Source organism: Phyllobates terribilis, unplaced genomic scaffold, assembly GCF_046119375.1.
Source record: "Phyllobates terribilis strain yellow unplaced genomic scaffold, ASM4611937v1 Scaffold_9__5_contigs__length_417890890, whole genome shotgun sequence".
Classification (NCBI taxonomy): Eukaryota; Metazoa; Chordata; class Amphibia; order Anura; family Dendrobatidae; genus Phyllobates; species Phyllobates terribilis.
Window position 1 is genome coordinate 401,289,422 of NW_027362769.1, and position 27,749 is coordinate 401,317,170.

The 27,749-nt window shown below is 49.9% G+C and overlaps 1 protein-coding gene across 1 annotated transcript in view; it reads left to right on the forward strand.

Annotated features, from left to right (window-relative positions):
* Window positions 1–784: 784 nt before the first annotated feature.
* LOC141162629 (serine protease 30-like) overlaps window positions 785–27,749 on the forward strand; it is a 68,115-nt gene continuing 41,150 nt past the window's right edge. The window contains exons 1-2 of the mRNA XM_073648914.1: window positions 785–825; window positions 24,252–24,296. Coding sequence (XP_073505015.1) covers window positions 24,287–24,296 — 10 coding nt within the window. The 5' untranslated portion in view covers window positions 785–825; window positions 24,252–24,286. The remainder of the gene's footprint in view (window positions 826–24,251; window positions 24,297–27,749) is intronic.

Here is a 27,749-nt window from a genome sequence, read left to right on the forward strand (position 1 = left end):
GACAAACATTACACCAGTATCATAAATAATACTCACTCTATATATCTTCTCTGGGTTCTCATGATTGATGACTGCTGCTGCTACTACTACTACAATTACACCTACTCCTTCCATACTACTATTACATCTACTATTATACTACTACTATCACTACTCCTCCCTTCCGCTATTTTCCTACTATTATTACCACTAATCCTAATACTACTATTACTAGCATCGCCGCTACTTCTACTATTACAATTACTGCACCACTTCTCCTACTGCTACTTTCTAATACTATTATTCCTACCGCTCCGACTTATCCTTCTACTACTAATACTGCTCTGTTTCCTTTATTCCTACTACTTCTTCCAATACTCCACATTATACTGCTACAACTTCTACAATTCTAATAGTAATACTACTTCTATTACTACTATAACTCCATACTCCTATCACACTATTAGTATTTCTATTGCTCTACATTTACTATTATTATTATATCGCGGCCACTACCACTGCTGCTGTACTACTCCATATTACTATTACTCTTACTTGTACTGTGTTTCACCAAAAATAAGCCCTAGAATGATTTCACAGGATTTTTGTAGCATGCTCGTAATATAGGCCCTACTCCAAAAATAAGCCCTAGTTACAGTAAGGATCGGCGTTTACTGGGTTAAAAGTGGGCAACTGCCTAGGGCTGCACTCTGTTAGGGGCCCCAGCATTTATATTCCAAGGTTAAGACTGCTTAAGGACCTTTCGTGACTCGACAGTCATGTGACCATGATGACACCGAAGGTCTCTTAACTGCAGGAGTCTAGAGCTGAAGAGGAGACAGGCTGGTATGTATGTGCAGTGTGTGTATATACGTGTGTTTTTAGCAGTGTATCTATATACATGAGTATGTATCTGCAGTGTGTGTATGTATGTATACATGTGTATGTATGTATGTTCAGTGTGTGTGTGTATACATGTGTATGTAAGTGCAGTGTGTGTATGTACATGTGTATGTATGTGCAGTGTGTGTATGTATGTATGTGCAATCTGTGTATATACATGTGTATGTATGTATGTTCAGTGTGTGTGTGTATACATGTGTATGTATGTGCAGTCTGTGTATATACTTGTGTATGTATGTGCAGTGTGTGTATGTATGTGCAGTCTGTATATATACATGTGTATGTATGTATGTTCAGTGTGTGTGTGTATACATGTGTATGTATGTGCAGTCTGTGTATATACTTGTGTATGTATGTGCAGTGTGTGTACTTATGTATGTGCCGTCTGTGTATATACATGTGTATGTATGTGCAGTGTGTGTATGTATGTGCAGTCTGTGTATATACATGTGTATGTATGTGCAGTGTGTGTATGTATGTGCAGTCTGTATATATACATGTGTATGTATGTGCAGTGTGTGTATGTACATGTGTATGTATGTGCAGTGTGTGTATGTATGTATGTGCAATCTGTGTATATACATGTGTATGTATGTATGTTCAGTGTGTGTGTGTATACATGTGTATGTATGTGCAGTCTGTGTATATACTTGTGTATGTATGTGCAGTGTGTGTACTTATGTATGTCCAGTCTGTGTATATACATGTGTATGTATGTGCAGTGTGTGTATGTATGTGCAGTCTGTATATATACATGTGTATGTATGTATGTTCAGTGTGTGTGTGTATACATGTGTATGTATGTGCAGTCTGTGCATATACTTGTGTATGTATGTGCAGTGTGTGTACTTATGTATGTGCCGTCTGTGTATATACATGTGTATGTATGTGCAGTGTGTGTATGTATGTGCAGTCTGTGTATATACATGTGTATGTATGTGCAGTGTGTGTATGTATGTGCAGTCTGTATATATACATGTGTATGTATGTGCAGTGTGTGTACGTATGTATGTGCAGTCTGTGTATATACATGTGTATTGTAATGCAGCGGCTTGCTGCATTTGCCAAAATCTCTGAGGAGGTGTGTTCTGGCTGACCAAGTACCTCCCCTTCTGGTGACTGATCACATGACTGTGACATCATCACAGGTCCTGTGCGCACAGAGGGATATATATCCGGGTGGTTTTGAAACGCAAAAAGGCAAGAGACCTGATCCCTGTGTCTGGGACACCATTAGCCCTGGAAGGCACGTGGCCTGGAGACCACGTCTGGGGAGCCTTAAACCACAGCTTTGGCAGAACAGAGCATATAGAAGCAGCTAAGACCCGACAAAGGTAAAGGAAGGTAATTGATATGGACATTAGTGTTGTTACCTTGCTGAAGACTGTATCTGAAGCCAGGCGGGCATAGCTGCCACTGAAAGGCTCTAGGATATTACGTGTGTAACATTCCTGCGAGCCACTGAGATGGACGATGTTATAAGCAGTTTATGATGTGTAATAAACTGCTGGACTTCAGATTACCGGAAAACGTGGCTTGTGTGCTTTAATTGACCTGCTGAAGTGAGTGCCCCTCAACATGATCAATAGCGCTACCTCACATGTGGTTGGAGAATGCGGGCAGCGGCAGCCTGGTTGCTAGGGATAACAGCACAGGACGACGAACGTGGATGCAAGCATCTTGCTGTGGCTCAGCGGGGCCACAAAGATTTAAGCATCTGGCTGTAACTCGGCGGGGTTACGAAAATTGTCATCGCACTCAAACCTGGTTTGCTGTGGCTTGGTGGGGCCATGAAAATTTTTCCGGGGAGAGCAGTGTGAGCAGCGTACCGTGATTGGCTATGAATGGAGCAGTATTCCCAGATGGAATGGAGAAGGGGTTAGATGACCGGCTTCAACAAAATAGAGTATCCTGAAGAAATGCAGGAGCCACAGAAGTACTGCACCTCACCCAGAGGTGTGGTGTCCCCTTCTCTCAGGTAAGGAGGGAGTGCTGCCCGAAACCCCAACACCTGCATTCAACACTACACTGCTCCAGGCCGGCCGGAAGGGCAAGATGCACTGTGCTCCTGCTGAGCCCTGTCCCTGGCTGGAGTAGGGGGAACCAAAGGAGAGGGGGAACCAGTAGTGGGTGTTGGTGGAGAATGTAGTTTAGGGGAGCACTTGAGGAAAAGATATATAAAGGGAAGCCATCTTGGAAAGGGAGAAGTCAGTCAGTGAGTAGTGAGGAGAGGAGGGGAGCAGAGTCTCTTCAGGAGCTCTGCTCCTTAATTGGGGCCTAGTAACAGAGGCCCAGGAGGGGAGCAGAGGAGAAAGGCTTCGGTAACATAAGGGATCCCAGGGGGTGCGGTGAGTGCAGGACGGCACCCGTACGCCCGAATCTGCCAAGTGTCAGAGGGATCAGGCTGCAAGAAGGGAACCGGTCCCTGGACCAGCCGTGTTACTCCGGGTCTCGGCTGGAAAAACCGGAGGCTTCTGCACTTCCATGGTGCAGTTGCCACAGTCTCACCCTAGTCACCGTGAAGGGCATCAAGTAGGTCCAGGAACTCCAGGTTGCCCAGAGGGACTTCAGAGCACCCGATCGGGACTGAGTGTGGGGAAGCGCAGGGCAGGAGGGAGAAGACCCAACGCGGGAAGTCGGTCTAGAAAGGAACATACAAGAGCGGGATTCCGTCAAGCGCTCCTGATATACTTGAGAAAGTGGTGAACCCCCTGTCTGGTAGACGCAGTGCGACGCGGGAGGCTGACACCCGTACAGTGCACCTGAGGAACTTAAACAGAACTGTGAGTAAACTCGGATGACTGCACTCCACTGCCTCCGTCAGTTATTTCCGCTGTGCCATCTCTCCTGCACTACAAGCCCCAGCATCACCACCATCTGCACCTACACTTCCCCGGGGGCTCGCTCCGCCTGTGGGGAGCAGAACCATCCCAGCTGCCATCCCATCACCCCGGGAGGTCTGCAGCAGCGCCGGTAACCATTACCGGAAACCACAGATGGCGTCACGAGACAAACTGTACACTAAAACCCCCTTTTTTCAAGAGAGACCTCAGATTACAGGCCCGGGAGCCGACTGCCGTGACATCCCAAGGAGGTAAAGGCCCGGGTACCGAGTCCCCATATCCCCCTGGGCGAGACAGGAGCAGCAAATGAGATTGAAGCTATTGAGCGATTAAAGTGCCTGCAGCAGGTATTTGAGAAACGACAACAGGACATGGTGCAGGAATGGCAGGAGCTGTTGGCACCTTACAGAATGGTGGCAGCGGACCATTCCTTGAGTTCTCCAGTGGCGCCGGTATTATTTCAGAGTGCCCAGGGAGGTAGTAAGAGATGTTGTGAACTGGGTCCTAAGTCTATTGCGGGTTTGTTTTTTTAAAGTACCCCCTACAGGTGTGGTTGTCCTAAAGGGGGCAGAGTCTCAAAAGGGGGTGGAGCATACAAAACCAGAATTGGTTACTGGTCGTGTGTTGGTACCGCCTAAAAATGACAATTCGACCGTTGATAACTGGGTAGCTCCAGTAGAAGGGGTTGACATCAAAGTGGGAGATGACTTGTTGGTCCACAACACCATGGGGAGTGACACAGACCCCACAGCTGATGGTGACACTAAGAAAGTAGAGGTGAGAAAGTCCCCCTCTCGTCGTCGAAGGCGCAAGGGCCACAAAAAAGTTGCTCCTGTAGCCTTTGCTGAAAGGGAAAATAAAGAAAATGCAATGTTGTGTGCCTTTATTCCGAGTGTAGATCCTCCTTTAGAAGCAGAGGAGATCAGGATGGAAGAGGAGGTGACGTTGCCAGTAGCAACCTCTGGTACAGTATCAGACAACAAAGAAGATCAGGAGGAAGAGTTGGATGCAGTTCTGCAGATTCGATACAAACAGGATGATCTACTGAGACAGAAGGATCAGGATCTGACAGCCCTGAAAGAGGAGGTGGCCAATCATGACCAAGAGCTGGAGCCTGTAAGGCAGCAGTATCAGAGTGATGTGCAGCAACTAAGGAAAAACATGGAGAACGTGTCCCAGGACCTGCTGAGCCTGGAGTTTGAATGGCAGAAAATAAACCAGGTTGTGAGGAACTTGCAGGGAGAACTGGAGGAAAGCAGTGAGGAAATCAATCAATGGAAGGAAATGTTCCAGAAAAATAAAGAGGACCTCCGCAAAACCAAGGAGGAGGTTTTGCAGTTGATACTTGAGAAAGATGAGCTGAATGAGATGAAAAATCATTTCTCCCTGGTGCAGTCAGAGCTGAACCAAGTGAAGAAAGGCTCTGTGGATGTGGAGGAAGCAGAGGTCACAAGAAAGGACGTGCAGAGATTTCAGGAGTGGGTGAAGCAGCTGATGCAGGAGAAGCTAAGGCTGGATGAGGGTCTACACCAGCGGGATAGGGAGCTATCTGCCTTAAAAGGGGCGCTGAAGGACGAAGTTTCTGGACGCGATCAAGGCCTAGAACAACTGCGTGAACAGTTCAACCGGGAGCTGCGTGAATCCAAGAAGGAGTATGATGCACACAATAGGGACCTGCAACAAACCAAGAGGGACTATGAGGATCTCCTCAAGGTTAAGAAAAAACTAGAGGATGATAAGGCGGATGCAGAGTGTTACAACTCTCCTGGTAGGTTTTTTTTACTTTGCTGGTCACATGACCATTTTGCCTATTTAATCCGGCTCCGCCCTCCTGGCTTTGCTGGACTTCATTTGTATTTACTACTGTTGAGCTAGCTTGTTGCTCTGTTGCCGTTCTCTGTTAGTTTTGCTAGGTCTTCTGACCTCTATGCTTTTTGTTGTGTGTTTGTCTTTGACTGCTACTATTTCTGCTAGGAGGTGTCCAACTAAATCCCAGTCCTTAGATCTTGTAGGGATCCCTCCCCCACATCTATAGGTCTGCGTTCAGACTAGCCGAGGACTTTAGCGGGTCTGATCGCAGGATCAGGTTCCCCGTTACATCGTAGGGATCTAGTTTAGTTCTATTGTAGGTACAGATCTCCTACCTTTCCTTAGTCTCTGTAGCAGATCATAACAGTAAGTCCAGCCAGTAAAAAAAAAAAAAAAAAAAATTTCTCTAAGGAAAGACCTCCAGTTTTCCATCATGGTCTCGGTGCAAGATTTGGCTCAACGCTTGCAGGGACTCTCTCTGGAGGTGACCAAGCTCCAACAACACGTGAGTAGCTGTTCTGGAGCGCATTTTGTTGAACCTAAGGTACGTCTTCCTGATCTATTTTTTGGCGAACAACAAGATTTTTTTTCTTTTAAAAATGCTTGTCTATTACATTTTCGTTTGAGACCCGGATCCTCTGGTGATGAATCACAGCGCATAGGGTTCATAATGTCACTTTTGCGCAAAGATCCTCAGGGATGGGCCTTCTCTCTCCAACCTAGTGATCCGTGCTTTAGATCAGTGGATAGTTTTTTTTCTGCTTTGGGTTTGTTGTACGATGATCCTGATCGTGTCTCATCTGCTGAGTCTGAATTAAGACGTTTGACGCAGGGATCAGGTAATGTGGAAAAATATTGTTCTCACTTCCGTCGGTGGTCTGCCCAGGTGGGGTGGAACGATTCTGCTTTGAAAAGCTTGTTTCTTGCAGGGCTATGTGAAAGGGTAAAGGATTTACTGATTGCTTATCCCACACCTGGAAACTTGCAGGAGGCTATGCAATTAGCTATACGGGTGGACAGGAGACTGCGTGAAAGGGTTAATGTGAGCAAATCCTCTGCTATGTCAGCTTCGAGTCCTGAGAGGGTCTGTGCTGACAATGGAGAGCCGATGGAAATTGGGGTGATGGCACCCCGCTCTCAGGAAAAAGACCGCCGACTTTCTGAAGGCTTGTGTTTCTATTGCGGAAATTCTGGTCATTTTATTAAAAGCTGTGAGCTTCGTATGAAGAAAGAAAAAAAAATGGTCGGTCATGCTCGTATTGCCTGTTTAAATTCTAAGGGAGTATTCCTATCTGCCACTACTGCTGCTCAGGATGAATTAATTGAATTTCGGGTATTTGTGGATTGTGGATCTACTCTGAATGTGATTGATGGGGGATTCTTGGAAAAACTTAAATTAGAACCTAAAACTTTGTCATCCCCTATTGCTGTGGTTTCTGTCGATGGCTCTCCCTTGAAGAGTGTTACTCACAAGGTCTGTGAATTTCCCCTCACTATTAATGGTATTCATCAAGAGAATTTGGATTTGGTGGTATTGGATAATTTGCCTTCTCCAGTAATATTGGGGTTACCCTGGTTAAATTGCACAATCCTGTATTGGATTGGTCTACCAATGAAATTAAGTCCTGGAGCCCTAATTGTTATGACAAGTGTTGTAACGGGCGCATTGCTGCTGTGGATAGAGGGGAATTGCCTGTTCCTATTCAGGATTTTTGGAGAGTCTTTTCTGAGGAGGAGTCGCAGGTTTTGCCTCCCCATAGAGACTATGATTGTACCATTGAATTTGTCCCTGGAGCGACTCTTCCAAAAAGTCGTTTATTTAACCTTACTATTCCTGAGAGAAAGGCTTTCGAGGAATACATACAGACAAGCTTGGCCGCTGGTCATGTGGCACCCCAGGGGTCTGGTTTCCACAGTAATAGCAGTATTACGTCTGTGAGCAGGTGGGAGGTCTCCTGGGCAGGAATCCTAAGCATGCCACACCTCCTGCCCAGTCCTGGGAGGGGAAGAACTTCCCCTACATAAACTGGGGCTGAGGCAGGGTTAGAGAGAGGAGTTCCAGACAGAGACGGAGTCTGGTCTGGACACGCAGAAACAGGGCCAGAGAGACATCAGGAGCTCTGTAGGAGCCGAGGAGAAGCGCCAGGGGCTGGAGCCGTGCAGAGCTCGCCCTGGGAGAAGGTACTAAAACCGGACACAGGAGTCCGAGGCTGTGGGGACTAAGATATACCCAGCAGCAGAATCCATCCGGCAGGGGATTCCAGGTCCTCTGGCCATAAAAGCCCGGAGGCTCAGTCACAACGAAGGGACCAGCACCGCCATCCCGGAGCGGAGGCTAACAGGAGGCCCCAGGTCACCAGCCATACGGGTGAGCACCACACGGTATACCCAGGGACGTGGGCTACTTGTAACCGCTGAAAGCAGGGTAGCCAGGAAGGGTACAGACTAACGGGAAGGCCTACAACTCCACCTGGTCAGGGGAACTCCGGCTTGCTCGCAGACTAACCAGGCCCCAACTACTAGCCAGTACTCCCGGGGGAATTTGCCTTGTACCATCAGTAAAGGCCCTGAACTGTACCCTCGCGTCTCCGTGCTTCCTTGTCGCACCGTTAGTGCTGGGACATCCACACCATCACTCCCAACATCACCCACATCCGCTGCCCTGAGGCCATACTTCTCCCGTTGGGGGTTATATCAACATTGCTGCACACCTATACCACCGGCCTCAGCGGTCTGCCCTGCAGCGGCGGTTTCATAACCGCATTCAACGGGTGGCGTAGTCGGACACTAATACCATCATACCAATAACTGCCACTTAGTTTGACCACCCTGGGCGCGGACCGGGTCACCGCCACACGAAGACTACTACCCCCATCGGATCCGGCTCCGGGTATCCCCCGCGCGCACGCGCGCCGCACTACAGCACTGGCCCAGGGGGTGAGTCAGTCACATTAGGCCTTCCAAGTCTCCTGTGGCTGTTGGGTTTTTTTTTGTAAAAAAAAAAAGATGGCGGTTTACGTCCTTGTCTGGACTTTCGTGAGATTAATAAAATTACTGTACGCAATCCTTACCCACTGCCATTGATTCCCAATTTATTTAACCAGTTAGTGGGGGCCAAGTGGTTCTCTAAAATTGATCTCCGGGGGGCATACAATCTGTTGCGCATGAAGAAGGGTGATGAATGGAAGACTGCTTTTAACACTCCTGTGGGTCATTTTGAGAATCTGGTGATGCCTTTTGGTCTCACCAATGCTCCAGCATTTTTTCAGAATCTTATTAATGACATCCTTAGACCTTTAATCGGCAAAAATGTGGTTGTGTATTTGGATGACATTTTGATTTATTCGCCAGATCTGGAGTCTCATTGGCGGAGCGTACGTGAGGTATTACAGTTATTAATGGACAATTCGCTTTTTGCTAAGCTGGAGAAATGTGAGTTCGCTGTACAGAGAATTAGTTTTTTGGGGTTACATTATCTCCAGTGAAGGTTTTGAGATGGACCCGGTTAAAGTTCAAGCTGTGCAGGAATGGCCTAGGCCTATTGGTTTGAAATCGATACAGAGGTTTTTGGGTTTCGCCAATTATTACAGAAAATTCATAAAAAATTTTTCTATTATTGTCAAACCGCTGACTGATCTCACCAGGAAAGGTGCTGATGCGGTTCAGTGGTCTTCTGAGGCCATTGAAGCTTTTGTGTTTTTAAAGGAGAGGTTCACCTCTGCTCCCATCCTTATGCAGCCTGATGTGACTAAGCCGTTTTTGGTTGAGGTTGATGCTTCTTCGGTGGGGTCGGTGCGGTGTTGTCTCAGGAAAACAAGGATGGAGTACATCCCTGTGCCTTTTTTTCAAAAAAATTTTCCGAGACTGAACTTAATTACGATATTGGTAATCGGGAATTATTGGCTATTAAACTCGCATTTGTACACTGGCGTCACCTCTTGGAAGGTGCTGAATTTCCCGTTCAGGTTTTCACTGATCATAAAAATCTGATCTATCTTCATGCTGCCAAGCGCTTGAATGCCCATCAGGCTAGGTGGGCACTTTTTTTCTCGCGGTTTAATTTTTCCGTTACTTACATCCCGGGTACCAAGAATGTTAAAGCGGATGCTTTGTCTCGCAGCTTTTCTCCCATGGTCGGTGTTGAGGAGGAGGAGGAGACCATTTTACAAGAAGGTGTTGTGATTGCTGCTTTGGACTCCGTTTTGGAGGATGAGATTCTTAAAGCTCAGGAGAATGCCCCATCTAACACTCCCCATGGGAGGTTGTTTGTGCCTAAGACTTTTAGGAGAGATTTGTTTGTTGAGTGTCATGAGTCTCGGTTGGCAGGTCATCCAGGAATTTCTGAGACCAAGAGACTTGTGGGTCGCAGTTTTTGGTGGCCTGAATGGCAGAAGGAAGTCATTAAGTGGGTGCGCCAATGTACTGTGTGTGCAAGATCCAAGTCTTCACATGCTCCTGCTGCGGGGTTGCTTTGCCCTCTGGAGGTTCCTAGTGCACCTTGGACACATCTGGCTATGGACTTTATTACTGACCTTCCTCCCTCTGAAGGTTTCACGGTCATCTGGGTGGTCGTGGACCGTTTTAGCAAGATGTGTCACTTGATTCCCTTCATCAAACTGCCTTGCGCTAAGACACTCGCTAAGGCCTTTGTCAAGGAGATTGTCAGACTACATGGTGTTCCTACTGACAATGTTTCTGATAGGGGACCTCAGTTCGTGGCTCGTTTTTGGCGTGCCTTTTGTGACAGGTTGGGAGTTCATTTGTCGTTTTCATCCGGATACATTCCTGAGTCTAATGGCCAGACAGAAAGGAAGAACCAGGATGTTGAGCAGTTCTTGCGTTGTTTTGTGGCAGACAATCAAGAGGGATGGTCTGAGTTTCTGCCACTTGCTGAATTTGCTCTTAACAACCATACATCCTCTTCTGCTGGGTGTTCGCCTTTTTTTTGTTGTTCTGGGAGACATCCGTCTTTTGGGTCATTTTCCAAATTGGTTTCGGCTGTGCCTGAGGAGGAGAGTTTTTCCGGTGATTTGGAGAGAGTTTGGACGGATGTGCGTGGTAATCTTCAGGAGGCTAACAAAAAATCTAAGAGGTACTTTGATAGGAAACGGCAAGAGGTTTTGTTTGCTGTTGGTGACATGGTTTGGTTGTCCTCTAAGAATCTGCGATTGAGGATTCCTTCTAAAAAATTGGGTCCCAAGTTCGTAGGGCCTTTTAAGGTACTTCAGATAGTTAACCAATCTGCTGTTAGGCTGGAGGTTCCTACGTCCTGGAGGATTAATCCGGTGTTTCATGTTTCTCTGTTGAAAAAAGCTGATGTGTCGGATGGTGACGCCTCTGCCACTGTTCCTCCGGTGGTGGAGGACGGGGAATATGAAATTTCCCGCATCCTAAATTCTAGACGGTATAGAGGGAGTTTGCAGTATCTCGTCGCTTGGAAGGGTTTCGGACCTGAGGATAACTCATGGGTGAGGGCGGATGATGTTTCTGCCCCCAGACTTGTCCGAGCGTTTCACAGGAGGTTTCCTGGTAAGCCTGGGCCTAGGGGATCCGGAGGATCCTCTTAGAAGAGGGGGTACTGTTACAACTCTCCTGTTAGGTTTTTTTTTACTTTGCTGGTCACATGACCATTTTGCCTATTTAATCCGGCTCCGCCCTCCTGGCTTTGCTGGACTTCATTTGTATTTACTACTGTTGAGCTAGCTTGTTGCTCTATTGCCATACTCTGTTAGTTTTGCTAGGTCTTATGACCTCTTTGCTTTTTGTTGTGTGTTTGTCTTTGACTGCTACTATTTCTGCTAGGAGGTGTCCAACTAAATCCCAGTCCTTAGATCTTGTAGGGATCCCTCCCCCACATGTATAGGTCTGCGTTCAGACTAGCCGAGGACTTTAGCGGGTCTGATCGCAGGATCAGGTTCCCCGTTACATCGTAGGGATCAAGTTTAGTTCTATTGTAGGTACAGATCTCCTACCTTTCCTTAGTCTCTGTAGCAGATCATAACACAGAGCACATGCGCCAAGTGATTGAGACCACTCTGCAGGACACCCATGATGAGAATGATGATCTCCGCAGAAAGATCCTAGGACTGGAAGCTCAGGTGAAGGAGCTGAAGACGTTCTGTGATGATCTCCAGAGGGCAGAGACGTGCCTTATGGATAGAATTGGCAAGATGGAAGCTGAGCAGAAAAAGATGGAGGAGTCTATCGGAGAAACCACAGACCAGGGTCAGGAGTTTGCCACTGGAGAAGGGAGGTAGGAAGCAAATACCTCCTCGAATAATGCGAGCTCGGATGATTCGGTGGATGTAAGAGCAGAGATCAAGGAGCTCAAGGAGACGCTACAAGCCCATTTGAAGCAAGAGAAGCTTGAGAGACTGGCTGTCAAGAGCCGAGTGGGCGCATTGGAGACAGCAAGGCGAGTAGCTGAGCTAGAGGAAGAAGTTTTCGAGCTCAAAGGTCGCCTGGTAAAGTACCAATCAGTGAAAGAGGTCGCCTTGGAGAAGGAAAAGGGCAAACAAGTTGCGCTTAATCCTCTATACCATGAGAAGGTGGACCTGAAGAGAGCTGAGGAAGTGTTAAAAGAATATCAGTATGGGATGGAAAAAGTCAAGCGGAGAATTCTTGAGTTCATAGCTGTGAGTCAGCTCAGGGGAAGCATACAGGGTGAAGAATCTGAAAGTCAGTTGTCCCTGAAACTTGAGCCAGATGATCGTTTGGAGACCACTGGTGAGACAGAAACTTCTCGGTACAAGTGCCTCAGAGATGTACCCGAAGATTTGAGAGAAGAATGCACCAGAGAGTCAGTGCATGAAGAGTTTAAGAAGGCCGTGGGAGCCTGTAAGGTGTACTTGACGTCAAAAGCTAAACAGCTGGTGGTCCTGTCCACAACCAAAGTCACAGTGAAGAGGGTGGCTGTCCTAAGTGACATGCACTGGCGATGTGGCTCGACCCGAGCAACGAGCCCAATGTTAGTCTATGGGAGACCCGATCATTTTTGCAGCGGCACCCCCGGCAGTTTATAGGAAGCCTAAAAAGTGCCAAAATCGATAGTGACAGTGCTCAAATGACATGGGACAGCATGGGGATCGCCCCAGGAAGCATTTCTGACTCCCAGGTCACTGCTGTCAACAACGTAGTCAGAGGTATTAAGCCACTTTTACAGGCTCACAATAAAACGTTCAAAAACGAAACTGAAAGTGCTTTCCTGTGAAATATGTTAAGGAACATCATTTCCAGGGTAAAGATTTGTGTATAAGGTAAAATAAATAACCAAAAACTAAAATACTCCTCCACACCTTGGGCTATGTTCACAAGTAGCATTTTTTATGTGTTTTGCACTTTTGTATTGCTTTCAACCGTGACAAATGAAGTTGACGCGCCCCTGGGCCTGTGTCGCGCTGCGTTGCGCACGCGGGAGCTTACCCGGAGCCGGATCTGTTTAGGGTTGTAGTCTCGTGGCGGTGACCCGGTCCGTGCCCAGGGAGTCAAACTGGACGGCAATCTGTTAGCGGTAGAAAATGGTTGATGACTACGCCACCCGTTGAATGCAGCCAGGGGGCTGCTGCTGCAGGGCAGACCGCTGAGGCCGGTGGAAGGATGGTGCAGCGTGATAGTATAACCCCCAACGGGAGGGGTATGGCCTCAGGGCAGCCGACGTGGATGATGGGGGTAGCAGGAACCACTCAGAGACGGTATGGTAGCGTTCAGGGTCTTTACTGGTAACAACGATAGACCCTCCCGGAGTACTTGCTAGCGAACGGGGCCTGGTCAGTCCTTGAGCAGATGGCACTCCCCTGGCCAGGCGTAGTTGTAGGCCTCCCAAGCTGACTGTACTCTTCTGGCTACCTTGCTAGAAGCTGATGTAAGTAGCCCACGTCCCTGAGTGTACCGTGTGGTGCTCACCCGTATGGCCGGTGACTCGGGGCCTTCTAATGGCTTCCGCTCCACGATGGCGGTGCTGGTCCCACGCGTGTGACCGGGCCTTCGGGCTTCTGGGCCAGGGGACCTGAAATCCCCTGCCTGACGGATTCTGCTGCTGGGTAGAAGTTAGTCCCCACAGCCTCGGACTCCGGGTCCGGTAAAGAATCTTCTTAGTCAGGGCGAGCTCTTTAGCTGCCAGCCCCTGACTCCTTGTGACTCTGCTGCTTCCTATGCTGCTCTTGTCTCTACTCTTCCTGGACTCCAGGCTCAGGCCCCTGGACAGGGCCTGCCTGTGGAGCAGAGCCCATAGAGCAGCTCTGCTCCCTGTCTTCTCCTCTCAGAACCTTCTACTCTGCCTCAGCCCCAGGTTTATATAGGGGAAGTCCTTCCCCTCCCAAGACTGGGCAGGAGGTGTGGCATGCACAGGATCCCTGACCAAAGGACCTCCCACCTGCTCTCAGACGTAATATCTCTATCACTGTGACAACCAGACCCCTGGGGTGTCACACTCCCCCCTAGTGAAATTTAGTACTCCGGGACTAAACATATTTTTGTAACATAACAAAGTATAAACAATAACATTACAATAAGGAAACGCATAAAGCTGGTCACGGCGTGTCCGTAACCGGGTGCAGTCTTTGAAGAAAGCAAGGTGTCCATTTCACCAAAACAGGGAGACGTAACCAGGTAGGGGTCTGTCCTACCCCGAGTCCTTAACAGTCTTTTAGTCCATCCTGGGTTACGCTCCACTAACTGTACAAAGGATTCCCGGTAAATCCACCAAGGACTCCTATAAATAACTGGAAACACATAATATTTACAAGATATGGCCGCTCTCAGTCCTCGGCCAGTGGGGATAAGGATTGGCTGCTCACAGTCCTCAGCCTGTGGGGAGATGGGATGGCTGCTCACAGTCCTCAGCCTGGTTAAGGATAGGGGACACACGGGAACAGTTCACACTTGTCCCAACGGGGACCATATTTTAATTAGCAACACAAGTACCCCTATGGGTAACTATGTACAGTTCCACTTTACCGTACTTCAGTAACGGCATCCTCCTGCTCCTTCTTGTGTGTAGGCTTCAGACCCGTCCGGGTCCTCTTGGCTTTCCTCGTATTGGTAGTACTGCAGCTCCTCCTTGGTTAACGTGGAGGGCGTACAGTCCTTTTGCACCTGGGGAGTTCAGGCCTTGCGACCAGGCGTGGAGAGGGTCGCCGTTGATGACGCCCGGGGCTGGAGAGCTTGGCCGCAGGGCTTGTTGCGGAGGCTGGAGCAGGTCGGTGTCTGCAGCGCCCGGAATCGGCGGCTCCACCAGGGGGCCCGGGAGCAGGCTGACGCTGGCAGCGTCCGGGACAGGGAGACTCCTCTTACCTGCTCCCGCGACCGCTCCTGCGTCACGCGTCTTCTCCCGGCGCTGGTCGGGGCCGGCGACGACTGGGGCACTGCCGATGCTGGGCAGCTTAGTCTGCTGCCGGTCCGCCATCTTGCTGTCCGTTCCTGGTGTCCTCCTCCCCCCTAGTGGACCGTGGCCTACCTTGCGATGATCCTGTTCCGTAGGCCGCGGCTCCGCAGTGGATCGCCAGGGTTGAGGACCTTCCGTCGCGCTCCTGTGACGTCGGCGTCTGCTGGGCTCCTTCCAGGACCTTACGCAACGTCCGGACGTGAGGCGGGGCTTCAGTTCTCGCGCGCTTTCGGAGTCCACGCCCCTCTTCTTCCCGCGCGGCGTCCTCAAGATGGCGTCCAATGGCGGGAAAACTCCACGGATGGCGGGAAGAAGGCTGAAGTTGGCGCCGGATGGCGGGAAACTTCACCGATGGCGGGAAGAAGGCTGAAGATGGCGCCGGATGGCGGGAATCTTCACCGATGGCGGGAATCTTCACCACTGGTAAGTTTGAACAGTCTTTGCTTTTCAGGCACGCAGTACCCGGTGGTTGCGGGCACGTGATCCTGCCGACTACGCCAAAGTTGACGCGCCCCTGGGCCTGTGTCGCGCTGCGTTGCGCACGCGGGAGCTTACCCGGAGCCGGATCTGTTTAGGGTTGTAGTCTCGTGGCGGTGACCCGGTCCGTGCCCAGGGAGTCAAACTGGACGGCAGTCTGTTAGCGGTAGAAAATGGTTGATGACTACGCCACCCGTTGAATGCAGCCAGGGGGCTGCTGCTGCAGGGCAGACCGCTGAGGCCGGTGGAAGGATGGTGCAGCGTGATAGTATAACCCCCAACGGGAGGGGTATGGCCTCAGGGCAGCCGACGTGGATGATGGGGGTAGCAGGAACCACTCAGAGACGGTATGGTAGCGTTCAGGGTCTTTACTGGTAACAACGATAGACCCTCCCGGAGTACTTGCTAGCGAACGGGGCCTGGTCAGTCCTTGAGCAGATGGCACTCCCCTGGCCAGGCGTAGTTGTAGGCCTCCCAAGCTGACTGTACTCTTCTGGCTACCTTGCTAGAAGCTGATGTAAGTAGCCCACGTCCCTGAGTGTACCGTGTGGTGCTCACCCGTATGGCCGGTGACTCGGGGCCTTCTAATGGCTTCCGCTCCACGATGGCGGTGCTGGTCCCACGCGTGTGACCGGGCCTTCGGGCTTCTGGGCCAGGGGACCTGAAATCCCCTGCCTGACGGATTCTGCTGCTGGGTAGAAGTTAGTCCCCACAGCCTCGGACTCCGGGTCCGGTAAAGAATCTTCTTAGTCAGGGCGAGCTCTTTAGCTGCCAGCCCCTGACTCCTTGTGACTCTGCTGCTTCCTATGCTGCTCTTGTCTCTACTCTTCCTGGACTCCAGGCTCAGGCCCCTGGACAGGGCCTGCCTGTGGAGCAGAGCCCATAGAGCAGCTCTGCTCCCTGTCTTCTCCTCTCAGAACCTTCTACTCTGCCTCAGCCCCAGGTTTATATAGGGGAAGTCCTTCCCCTCCCAAGACTGGGCAGGAGGTGTGGCATGCACAGGATCCCTGACCAAAGGACCTCCCACCTGCTCTCAGACGTAATATCTCTATCACTGTGACAACCAGACCCCTGGGGTGTCACACATTCACTGGGAAATGTCATTTTAACATTTTACAACCTTATCTGGCCATGTGCTGTGTGACACATGCAGACAGTGCTGAAAAGACATGGGAACAGCATGGGGAAGACCCCTGGAAGCATCTCTGACACCCAGGTCACTGCCTAAAAGTGTGCCCATCAGAAGTGATCCTTGCAGCATCAGAAGATGCAGACTTGCAACTATCCCCGTGCAAGTCCTTGTCCCAGGGCAGTGTTCAATTGTACCTCCCCCATTCCATGCAATGCAAGTGCAAATATGGAGCCAACCACCCACCCGCAGGCTGCAATACTATACTGCTAGCTTGCACTTGAAATGGGGCCTTTTAGTTTGGAGGAGACCGAAGCTGGCGTCGGCAGCGAGGTCTCCATACTCAGTCCCCAGCCGCCACTATTTGTCCCAGTAACCTTCCCCACACTTTTCTTAGCCTGGCCTATTTTAGGGCAGCATTGGACGAGCCCACCAGACAATCAGACTCCTCCGGTGGGCCCTGGCTTCTCCATCAGGGGAGTTGAGAGTGCCAAGGTGAGGAGCATGATGATGATGATAGAAGTTAGCATCTGCTTTCTTTTCTTGGAATGCAAGTGTAAGTGTGCAGCCTGCCACCTACCCACCGCCAGGCTGCAATACCATACTGCTAGCTTGCTTGCATTTGAAATGAGGCCTTTTAGGCTTGTGGAGGCAGACGCCGGCCACCATGTCATGACTGCGTCGGCGGCCTGGTATCCATACTCAGTCCCCAGCCGCCCGGCGGCGGGGTGTCCACACTCAGTCCCCAGCCGCCAGGGGGTGGCCGGGTGTCCATACTCGGTCCCCAGCTGCCCCTATTTGTCCCGGTGCGTCTTATACACAAGCGCGCATACCAAAACATTACCTGTGCCCTCCCCAGTGCATTTAGTGGGAAGGACAGCCTATTCCACTGTAGTGTGTGCATGCCAACCCCCTGTTCATGGCATATGCGAAGATGCCTCCCGCCCTGTACCTATCGTTGCAGACTTGCAACTATCCCCGTTCAAGTCCTTGTACCAGGGCAGTGTTCAATTGTACCTCCCCCATTCCTTGCAATGCAAGCGCAAGTATGCAGCCTGCCACCCACCCACCCCCAGGCTGCAATACCATACTGCTTGCTTGATTGCACTTGAAATTGGGCCTTTTAGGCATGTGGAGGCGGAATCTGGCCACCACGTCATGGCTGCGTCGGCGGTCTGGTATCCATACTCAGTCCACGCTTGGTCCCCAGCCACCAGGGGGCGGTCGGGTGTCCATACTCGGTCACCAGCCGCCCCGCTGCCGGGTTCCCACACATGGTCCCCAGCCGCCGGGGGCGGCCGGGTGTCCATAAACGGTCCTCAGCCGCCTCTATTTGTCCCGGTGCACCTAATACACAAGCGCGCATAACAAAACATTACCTGTGCCCTCCCCAGTGCATTTAGTGGGAAGGACAGCCTAACCACAAACACGTGGACAAGTGAATGTGGCCGGGGATGGTCCATCTCACTGACGCCTTCCCACTGGGTTAATATTGTGGAAGCCGGGACACAGTTGGACACTGGGATGCAACACGTCCTCCAGACATAGAGGATTGCCGGTCCTGGGTCAATCAGGCTTCAACACAAAGTTCAAAAGGTAGACAGCAGCAGTAGTCGGCCTTCTACACAACGAGTAAATTATTCATGATCATGAGGCCATCCATCTCCTTAGCTTTCTGTCCCTTGGAATGCAAGCGCATGTATGTAGTAGCGGCTAGGCCTGAGGTGGTCAGCGTTTTGGCGCATATCCTACCTCCTCCGAGGATTGCAGGATGTTTTCCTGCTACTATCCAAGTTCTATGACACCCGTTAAAACAAAGCTTCAGGTGATGAATGATGGATGAGGTGGTGACAAAGGAGAAAGAGCAGGAGGAACAGGGACCATTCACATCAATATCAGGCCAGTCAACCACACATGTCTTGTAGGATATGTTTCTGTACCAAAAGGAGCGGTTCGGCTACACAGTTATAGGGCATACAGTGAGTGCAATGCCTACTAAAAATTTCGAGGCACTCCAATGCCCCTTGGAAGTGACATGGAGGTCAGAGGGCCTTAACTAAACCGTTTTTTCCATTTATAGCAACTGGGTCTCCTGTACACTGTTGGCCTAAGCAGTGAATGGAAGGCTTTACAAAAATTATGAGGAACTGCAATGCCCCTTGAAACAGATGTGAATTACAGCGTACAAAAAACGTTCTACCCATTATTGGGGAGTGGGTCTCCCTTAGTGTTCACCTATGCATTGAAAAGCAAAAGCTGACTAAAATTAGGAGGAAATGCAATGCCCGTTGGAAGAGTCGTGGAGGTTAGAGGTAATTAAAAACAACATTTCAATGCCCCTTGGAAAAGCTGTGGAGTTCAGAGTGGTTTAACAAGACGGTTTTAATGCCCCTTGGAAGAGCTGTGGAGTTCAGAGTGGTTTAACAAGACTGTTTTAATGCCCCTTGGAACAGATGTGGAGGTCACAGTAACTTAACAAGACGGTTTTAATGCCCCTTGGAAGAGATGTGGAGGTCACAGTATCTTTACAAGACGCTTTTAATGCCCCTTGGAAGAGACGTGGAGGTTCCAGTGGAATAAAAAGACAATATCAATACACCTTGGAAGAGTGGTGGAGGTCCCAGTGGAATAAAAAGACAATATCAATGCCCCTTGGAAGAGTGGTGGAGGTCCCAGGGGAATAAAAAGACAATATCAATGCCCCTTGGAAGAGTGGTGGAGGTTACAGTGGAATAAAAAGACAATATCAATGCCCCTTGGAAGAGTGGTGGAGGTCGCAGTGGAATAAAAAGACAATATCAATGACCCTTGGAAGAGACGTGGAGGTCACAGTAGCTTAACATGATGATTTTAATGCCCCTTGGAAGAGACGTGGAGTTCAGAGTGGTTTAACAAGACGGTTTTAATGCCCCTTGGAAGAGACGTGGAGGTCATAGTAGCTTTACAAGACGGTTTTAATACCCCTTGGAAGAAACGTGGAGGTCCCAGTGGAATAAAAAGACAATATCAATGAGCCTTGGAAGAGACGTGGAGGTCGCTGTAGCTTAACAAGATGATTTTAATGCCCCTTACTAGAGCCATGCAGTACAGCATATTAAAAACATTATTCCCATTATGGGGGAGTGGGTCTCCCATAGTCTTTGCCTATGTCTTCAAAGCAAAAGTTGCCAAAAATTAGGACGGAGGAACTTGCAATGCTGGCAACACGGACCATGGTCACCCTGGTGGTATAGTGGTGGTGGAGGCTGAGGATAAGTAGAAGAGCAAAAAACAGCCGAAATGAGGAAGCGTATACCCATGTGTGGGTGTGAAGTGGTGCATGGGAATACACTTCCCGAAATAACACAGTGGATTTGACTTTATGTTTCTCTGCTGTCATTTGGTGGTGATGAGAAGTCTGGCCCAATCCAGCCCTTATTCATTTTGTTAAGGGTCAGCCTGTCAGCATTGTCAGTTGACAGGTGAGTGCGCTTATCAGTTATAATTCCCCCAGCGGCACTAAAAACACGCTCTGATAACACGCTAGCGGCAGGGCAGGCCAGGACCTCCAAGGCGTACAGAGCGAGTTCATTACAAGTGTCCAGCTTGGATACTCAATAATTAAAAGGCACAGAGGAATCACGGAGGACGCTGGTACGGTCGGCAAGGTATTCCCTCACCATCTTTTGAAACTTTCCACTTCTTGTGAGAGTAACCCGCGCCTCAGGGCCCGTAAGCTGGGCGGGTCTCAGAAAAATGTCCCAAAACGTTGACAGTGTTCCCCTGCCTCTGCTGGATTGGAGTTGCGTCTCTCTCACCTGTATGCCTTGGTTGGGCAACGAACTGTGACCTCTGCCGCTAGCGTGTTCAGATGGGAATTTTTTTAACAGTTCTACAGCAAGGGCCTTCTGGTACTGCCCCATTTTTGTAGACCTCTCCACTTCAGGAATAAGAGAGTGAAAGTTCTCCTTGTAGCGGGGGTCTAAAAGTGTCACCAACCAGTGTCACCCAACATTTTGACAATGCGAGGGTCACGGTTAAGGCAGCGTAACATAAAATCAGCCATGCGTGCCAGACTGGTAACGGGCAAGACTTCCGTGTCCTCTCCAAGATGATGACTGACCATGCTCTCCAACTCCTCCTCCTCCCCCCTGTCCTCAGGCCACCCACGCTGAACCAATGGTATGACAGTTGTACAGGTACTACCGTCTAGATCGCATGATACCAGCTCCTGTTCTTCCTCCTCCTCCTCCTCTCCCTCATTGTCCCCCAATTCACGTTGGGATGAGATGAGGCTGGGCTGTGTGTAATCACCCATTAAGGCTTCTTGATCCATCTCATCATACTCTGGCTGCAATGCCTCCTCTTTAATTCTCTGCAGAGAGCGTTGCAAAAGACAGACAAGTGGGATGCTGACGCTAATCTTGGTGGACTCCTCAAAGTTTGTCAGGATGGTACATATGTCAGACATCCAGGTCCACTCCTGATGTCTTATGTGTGGAGTCTGACCTGAATATCGACGGCCTTGTTGCAGCTGGTACTCCACAACTGCTCTCTTCTGCTCACAAATCCTTTGCAACATGTGGAGGGTAGAGTTCCAACGTGTGGGGACATCACACACCAGTCGATGTGCCGGAAGCTGCAAACGCTGCTACAACACAGCAAGGGCAGCAGAAGCTGTAGCCGACTTGCGAAAATGAGCTGACAGGTGGTGTACTTTGACGAGCAGATCTGGAAACTCGGGGTACGATTTAAGAAACTGCTGAACCACGAGGTTAAGCACATGAGCCAGGCATGGTACGTGTGTGATCTCGCCTCGCCTCAGAGTCGCCACCAGGTTACTGCCATTGTCACACACGACCATGCCTGGATGTAGGTTCAGCGGTCTCAGCCACAGATCTGCCTGCTCTTTCACAGCTGTCCACAACTCACAAGCAGTGTGAGGTTTATCACCTAAGTTTATGAGTTTCAACACAGCCTGTTGCCACTTGGCTGAGGCAGTACTGCAGTGCTTCCAGCTTGTAACTGATGTGGTGATATCTGAGATGGAGGCTGAACATGAGGAGGAGGATTATGATGATGCGCAGGAGCTGTACACTGTGGGGGCAACTCTGACTGACACAGGGCCCACAATCCTCGGTGTGGGGAGGATGTGTTCCGTCCCAAGGTCCGACTGGGTCCCGGCTTCCACTATGTTTACCCAGTGTGCCATCAGGGAGATGTACCGTCCCTGGCCACAAGCACTTGTCCACGTGTCCTTTGTCAGGTAAACTCTCCCAGAAACTGCGTTGTTGATGGCATGGCAGATGTTTTGGGACACATGCTTGTGTAGTGCGGGGATGGCACCGGGCAAAATAGTGTCGGCTGGGGACTGAGTACCGAGGGACGGCCACCGCAATAAGGTTGCGGAAGGATTCCGTCTCCACTAGCCTAAAAGGCAGAATTTCAAACACAAGCAGTCGTGAAATGTGCGAATTTAGGACTGTGGCCTTTGGGGCATTGGCTGCGAATTTGCGCTTTCATTCAAAGCTCTGGGATATGGACAATTGAACGCTGCGGTGGGACGTGGATGTGGACGTTGATGCTGTTTCTTGAGAAACTGCCATAACAAGTGAAGACTGAGAGGAGGTGGCATCTTTGCATGCAGTATGGACAGGGGATTGCTTTGCACGCACAACAGGGGGTTCTATTTCATGCACAACAGTGGAAGAAGCAGAGGTGACACCCGCTGACACTGGTCGTGGACCCTGGGGTTCGCCCCACAAAGTCGGGTGCTCTGCTGACATGTGCCTGATCATGCTGGTGGTGGTCAGGCTGGTAGTTTTGTCACCCCTGCTGATGCTGGCATAGCAGGTGGTACAAATGTCCTTTTTGGGATTATCAGCAGAGTCTTTAAAAAAATTCCAGACTCTGGAAGACCTGCCGGTTGTACTGGCAGCGTCCCTCGTGTTGGTGTTACGGCGAACTGTTGCCCGCCTTCTGTGTGCGGCCACCACACTGCTTCTTCCTGCCTCTTGGGGTACTCTGCCTCCCTCCCCCTGTTTGCTGCTGGCCTCGCTCTGCTTGTCCTCCTGCCACGTTGGGTCAGTTACTAGATCATCCACCACCTCCTCCCCTTCCACTTGGGCACCACGATCCTCCTCCTCACTTCGTGGCAATTGTGTCTCGTCATCGTCCACCTCTTGTGACAAATTGCCAGGGTCGACTTCCTCTGGCCGTGGCTGTTCAAATATTTGGGCATCGCTACATGGGATCTTCTCTTCCACCACTTCAAGCGGAGCAGGCGAGGGGCACAAATATGGAAATGGACCAGTGAACAGCTCTTTAGAGTGTCCAAGCGTGGGATCAGTTGCTGTCTGACGACACTCGGGATTGTGGGAGGAAGGAGCATCAGGGTGAGGAGGAGTATGTGGTTGAGACTCACGGCTACTAAAACTTGACCATGTGGAAGACAGACCGAAGGTGGTGGTGCCCAGGTAACTGGAAGTATTATCTGCTATCCAATTAATAACCTGTTCACACTGATCAGTTCCACATCCCTTGCCACGTGCCTTGCCCATTGTAAATGAAGTAAAATAGCTTACACTCGCACTATCAATGGAAAAAGGGTAATAAAAAGGAGATTAGAACCGTGGAAGAGGAAAACTACAGTTCTATTTCTCTGGCCTACACCAGAATCTTTTAAACAGATATATTTGTGTCTGAACACTGAACGAGACACTCAATTTTTTTATTTTTTATGTAAAAAAGGCAAAAAGGTGGATAATACAGAGATTTGACCCGTGGAACTGCAAAACCACAGTTCTAGTTATCTGGCCTACACCAGACTCTTTTACACAGATATATTTGTGTCTGAACAGTCAGGGAGACACTATTACTGTTTTTTTCTACGGAAAAACGGCCTAAAGCTGGATAATACAGAGATTTGAACCGTGGAACTGCAAAACCACAGTTCTATTTTTCTGGCCTACACCAGACTCTTTTAAACAGATATATTGGTGTCTGAACAGTCACAGACACACTCAGGTTTTTTTTTGGGGGGGGGGGGGAATACCAAAAGGTTAATAAGACGCGTATTTGTACAGTCTGACTGAGGGGAAAAACAAAATACGGGATTTAGATGAAAAAAAAAAAAGGATTTTTCCTGGCCCCTGAGACCGGGGGATAAGTCCAGCAATTTGACTAGCAGGAGCACACAGGACTGTAATGCAGTGTTTGTTGGTATAACCACTGCGTCTCCTATACAGCCTGCCTGCCTGATATCTGGGATGGATATTAGTCCTGAGAAGGACTGTTTGTTTGTTCTGGCAGCCTTTACAGACCCTACACTAACTATTTCGCAATATATATCTCTCCCTAAATCAGCAGCGCTGTCCCTACACTGTCTGATCCGGAGCGACTGTGTCCAAGATGGCGGCGCCCGGTTTTAAACTCTCGAGATGACGCTGTGCGGCCAGCCAATCACTGTAATGCCCACAACCAACATGGCTGCCGCATTACAGTGACTGGCTGGCAATCCCTGCATATTCATTGGCTCTGTAAAGAGTGCCAAACATGCAGGGCGGAGACCCGAACTCCTGCCCGAGTAACCCGGAAATGCTCGGTGCTCGCCGAACATCCCGAGTAGTGAGATACTCGGGCGAGTACCGAGCAGTGTCGAGCATGCTCGCTCAACACTAGTGCTTGTATTTTTCCTTTGGATAAGCAAAATTGCAGAAAATGTAACCAGGTCTCCTCTGTATCCTTGTAGGTCATGTAGTCAGAAATAATCGGCATGAAGGATCGATGGCATCAGGTGCGGAGACATCGTGTAGCTTTGTAATTTGCAGTATAGTACTTTATTTTCCATAATGAAGTAATTAATACTACACACGGGAAGAAGAGTAGAAAGTTAGAAAACTAAAGTATAATCCAGTGCTGACGTTTTAGGAGCCTAAAAGGTAAAGACAGGATCCCATTGAGGTCCACTCTAATGTTGAGCCACCACCGTAGTGTTCGAGTTCGGTTCGGTTCGGTTCGTCGAACTGTTCGTCGAACACCTTCGAACACCGTTAAAACCAATGGCAGGCAAACAAAAACACATAGAAACACATAGAAAACACCTTCAAAGGTGTCCAAAAGCTGACAAACTGCTCAGAAGACACAACTAACACATGGAAAAGTGACAAGTACATATAGTCATGCGAAAATAAAAGAGGTGGAGGAGTAAAAGGAGGGGGAGACACAGATATAGGCATGTCATGCCCTTCTAAAATCCAAAAAGTGAGAAGCCGACACGTTCAGTCCGCTCCTGCCCGTGCCACCTCTGTGTCGCCGGGTTTGTGCCAGAGCCGCAGTGGACCCTGACGGCCAGCCCCCCTATCCCAATACTGGTGCCTGTCCGCCGGTGGGTCGAGGGAGTAACATCTGCAGAAGAAAGACCATCTTCCAGCCAAACTAAGATGTCGACTTCTTTTCGTGGACAATGTGATACGATCCCATTCTTACGGACACGCCCATCGCTACAAATTCTAGATGAGGCACAAAAACAGCAGGTGCTTCAACGGATATCAAGTGCTCCTTCAAGTGGGCTCTCCATCACCTCAATTTCAACATCACAAATACTCCAGTCCTCAGAGGTGTCACCCCAATCGCACTTGCTTCCTCACAGCTCCCAAGTCTCCAGCTGCCCGTCTGAGTATGGGGTAGCACAGATGGTTGAGTCTGCACAGCTGTTTACTCATACTATAGCCTGGGAAACGGAGGTCTGCTCCAGAGCTTCTGTTAATCCAGATGAGGAAATGATCTGATCTGATGCCCAGAATCTTTATAAGTCGGATCCAGGACCAGATGAAGAAGGTTCTGAGCATAATGTAGACCCTTGTTCCCAAACTGTAACTCCTGTTGGTGGAGACAATGATGAAGACGATGATGAGACTCAAATACCTGATTGGAGCGACAACTTGACTTTTCGGTCAGGGCAGGAAGAGGTTGGCTCTGAGGACGACGGGTGTGATAACACACAGGGTGATGATGACGAGGTTGGAGATCCCACTTACTGTCAACCCACAGTCAGCCAGTCGATGAGGTCAGCAGAGGAGGTGGAGGAGGATGTGACTAGCCCTGGGGATGGGGATGACTCGGTACCCGGGCATTTGCCTGGCCTTGGGGATGTCGCGGTGGTCGGCTCCCTGGCCCGTACCCTGGGGTCTCTCTTTAAAAGGGTGGATAATTGTTAATTTTATAAGAGTTCATGACGCCACCTGTGGTATCTGGTGACAAGCACCAGCGCTGCAGCAGTCCACTGAGGCCGGTGATAAGGCAGCTCGATGGTATAGCTCCCCACAGGTGGACCTAGGTCTCAGGGCAGCGTATGCAGGGGGAATGCAGGACAGGCGAGACCCAGCTGGGTCAGAGCAAGAACGGGAACGGACACGGTAGTCACTTCAGTACCTTTTACTGGTGGAAATTCAGGCACATCCCGGAGCACTGTAGGGTGAAGGGTGCATATCAGGATCCTCCCCAATGAGCGGGTGTAGGGCCTCCTGTTTCTTGCCTCTGCGTAGTAAGTTTCTTACCTGCCTGGAGCTAGGCCTAACTTTGTCTCTGTCCTGCGCTGGCTGACCTTGTGGTAGGGCCTTCTCTTGGAGTTCACGCTCCCAGTATGCGGGGCCTAAGCGTCTCCTGGCTCTGTTACATATCAGCACCTTAGCGATCCTGGGACTTGTAGTTCTCCAGGGATTCCGGTTATGCCTTACTGGGTCATAGAGATACCGGTAAGCTCGGATCCTGTGTCCGGTAAATGCTTCGGGGTGAGCTGGTTAAGCTCCTCTGCCCCTTATGTACTAACTCGCCACTCGCCTTCGGCCTACTTGGGCCCTCACTAGGCTATACACACTAACGGCAGCTTGCCGCGCTTCACTGATCTTACAGCACCGGCACACCTTAAGCTCTATCTGGGCTCCCTGAATCTAGCAAGCAGGAGCCTCGTGCTCCACTGCTGAACTATTAACTGCGTTCTCTAGACTAGACTGAGCTCCACTGCAGACTGACCTCTCTTAGGCTTCTCTACTGCAGGAACTCTTCAGAGGAACTGAACTGCCTAGCTCCACCTTCCCTATTTATATCCCTAACGGGCTCCCTCTGCTGGTCTGAGGTGGAAGGTGGAGATGTGTGAATGTTTATGGGGGCCTCTTGTGGAGGATTCCATCAATGCACTCTTCTAGGATCTGTGATACCAAGCGCAGCGGGGCATCACAGATGCTATTGACGACGAGGTTAGGTTGCGAATTCCTGAACAGAGACGGAGTACTGGAAGCACGTCAACAACTGCATCCTCAACCACAACCCTGCCTCTGACCACAAGTCGTAGTGGCTCTTCAGGTCACATGGGCTCTAAGCCTTGCATAGCCTGGGCATTTATTCAGATCGATAAGGATGACCCAACTCTTGTTATCTGTAATATTTGTCAGCAAAAGCTAAGTAGAGGCCAAAAAATCCATAGTTTGAGTACTTCATGCATGTACCGTCACATGGATATGAAGCATAAGTTGCAGTGGGAAGCTCACTGTGCTACAATGCGGCCTAGCCGGCTGGGCCAACCACCGTCTGCCCCATCTTGTGCATCCGCAGACTCTTCATCCTCTGTGACTGGGGGGACAGCAGTCACACATGTTTTTGGACGCAGACCTGCCACCTCTTTACCCGCAACAGCCAGCGTGATTGGCAGGTCATCATTTTCTTTGGAGGTGGTAACACCAGCTGGTGTTGAGCGCTGTCCGACATCGATAGCACCACCTTTGGATCAAGGCAACCTAACATGTCCGCCTGCATCTTCCTCACAGACCGGCAGTTTGCCGGGGACACCCTACTCAACACCGTCTAAGCACAACAGCCAGCCCTCGGTCCCTCAGATGTGGAAAAGTAAAAGACCATTTCCTCCTAGCCATGAGAAAGCTAAGAGGTTGAATTTCACCATCTGCAAGCTGTTGGCTACAGAAATGCTGCCTTTCCACCTGGAGGACACAGAGGATTTTCAAGACCTTATGTCCGTCACAGTGCCCCAGTACCAGATGCCCAGTCGGCACTACTTCTCAAAGAAAGGTGTGTCTGCGCTCCACTAGCATGTCGCACACAACATCACCGCTTCTTTGAGAAACTCTGTGTGTGACAGGGTGCACTTCACCACAGACACTTGGACGAGAAGGCATGGACAGGGGCGTTACATGTCGCTGACTGGGCACTGGGTAACTATGGTGACAGCAGGACA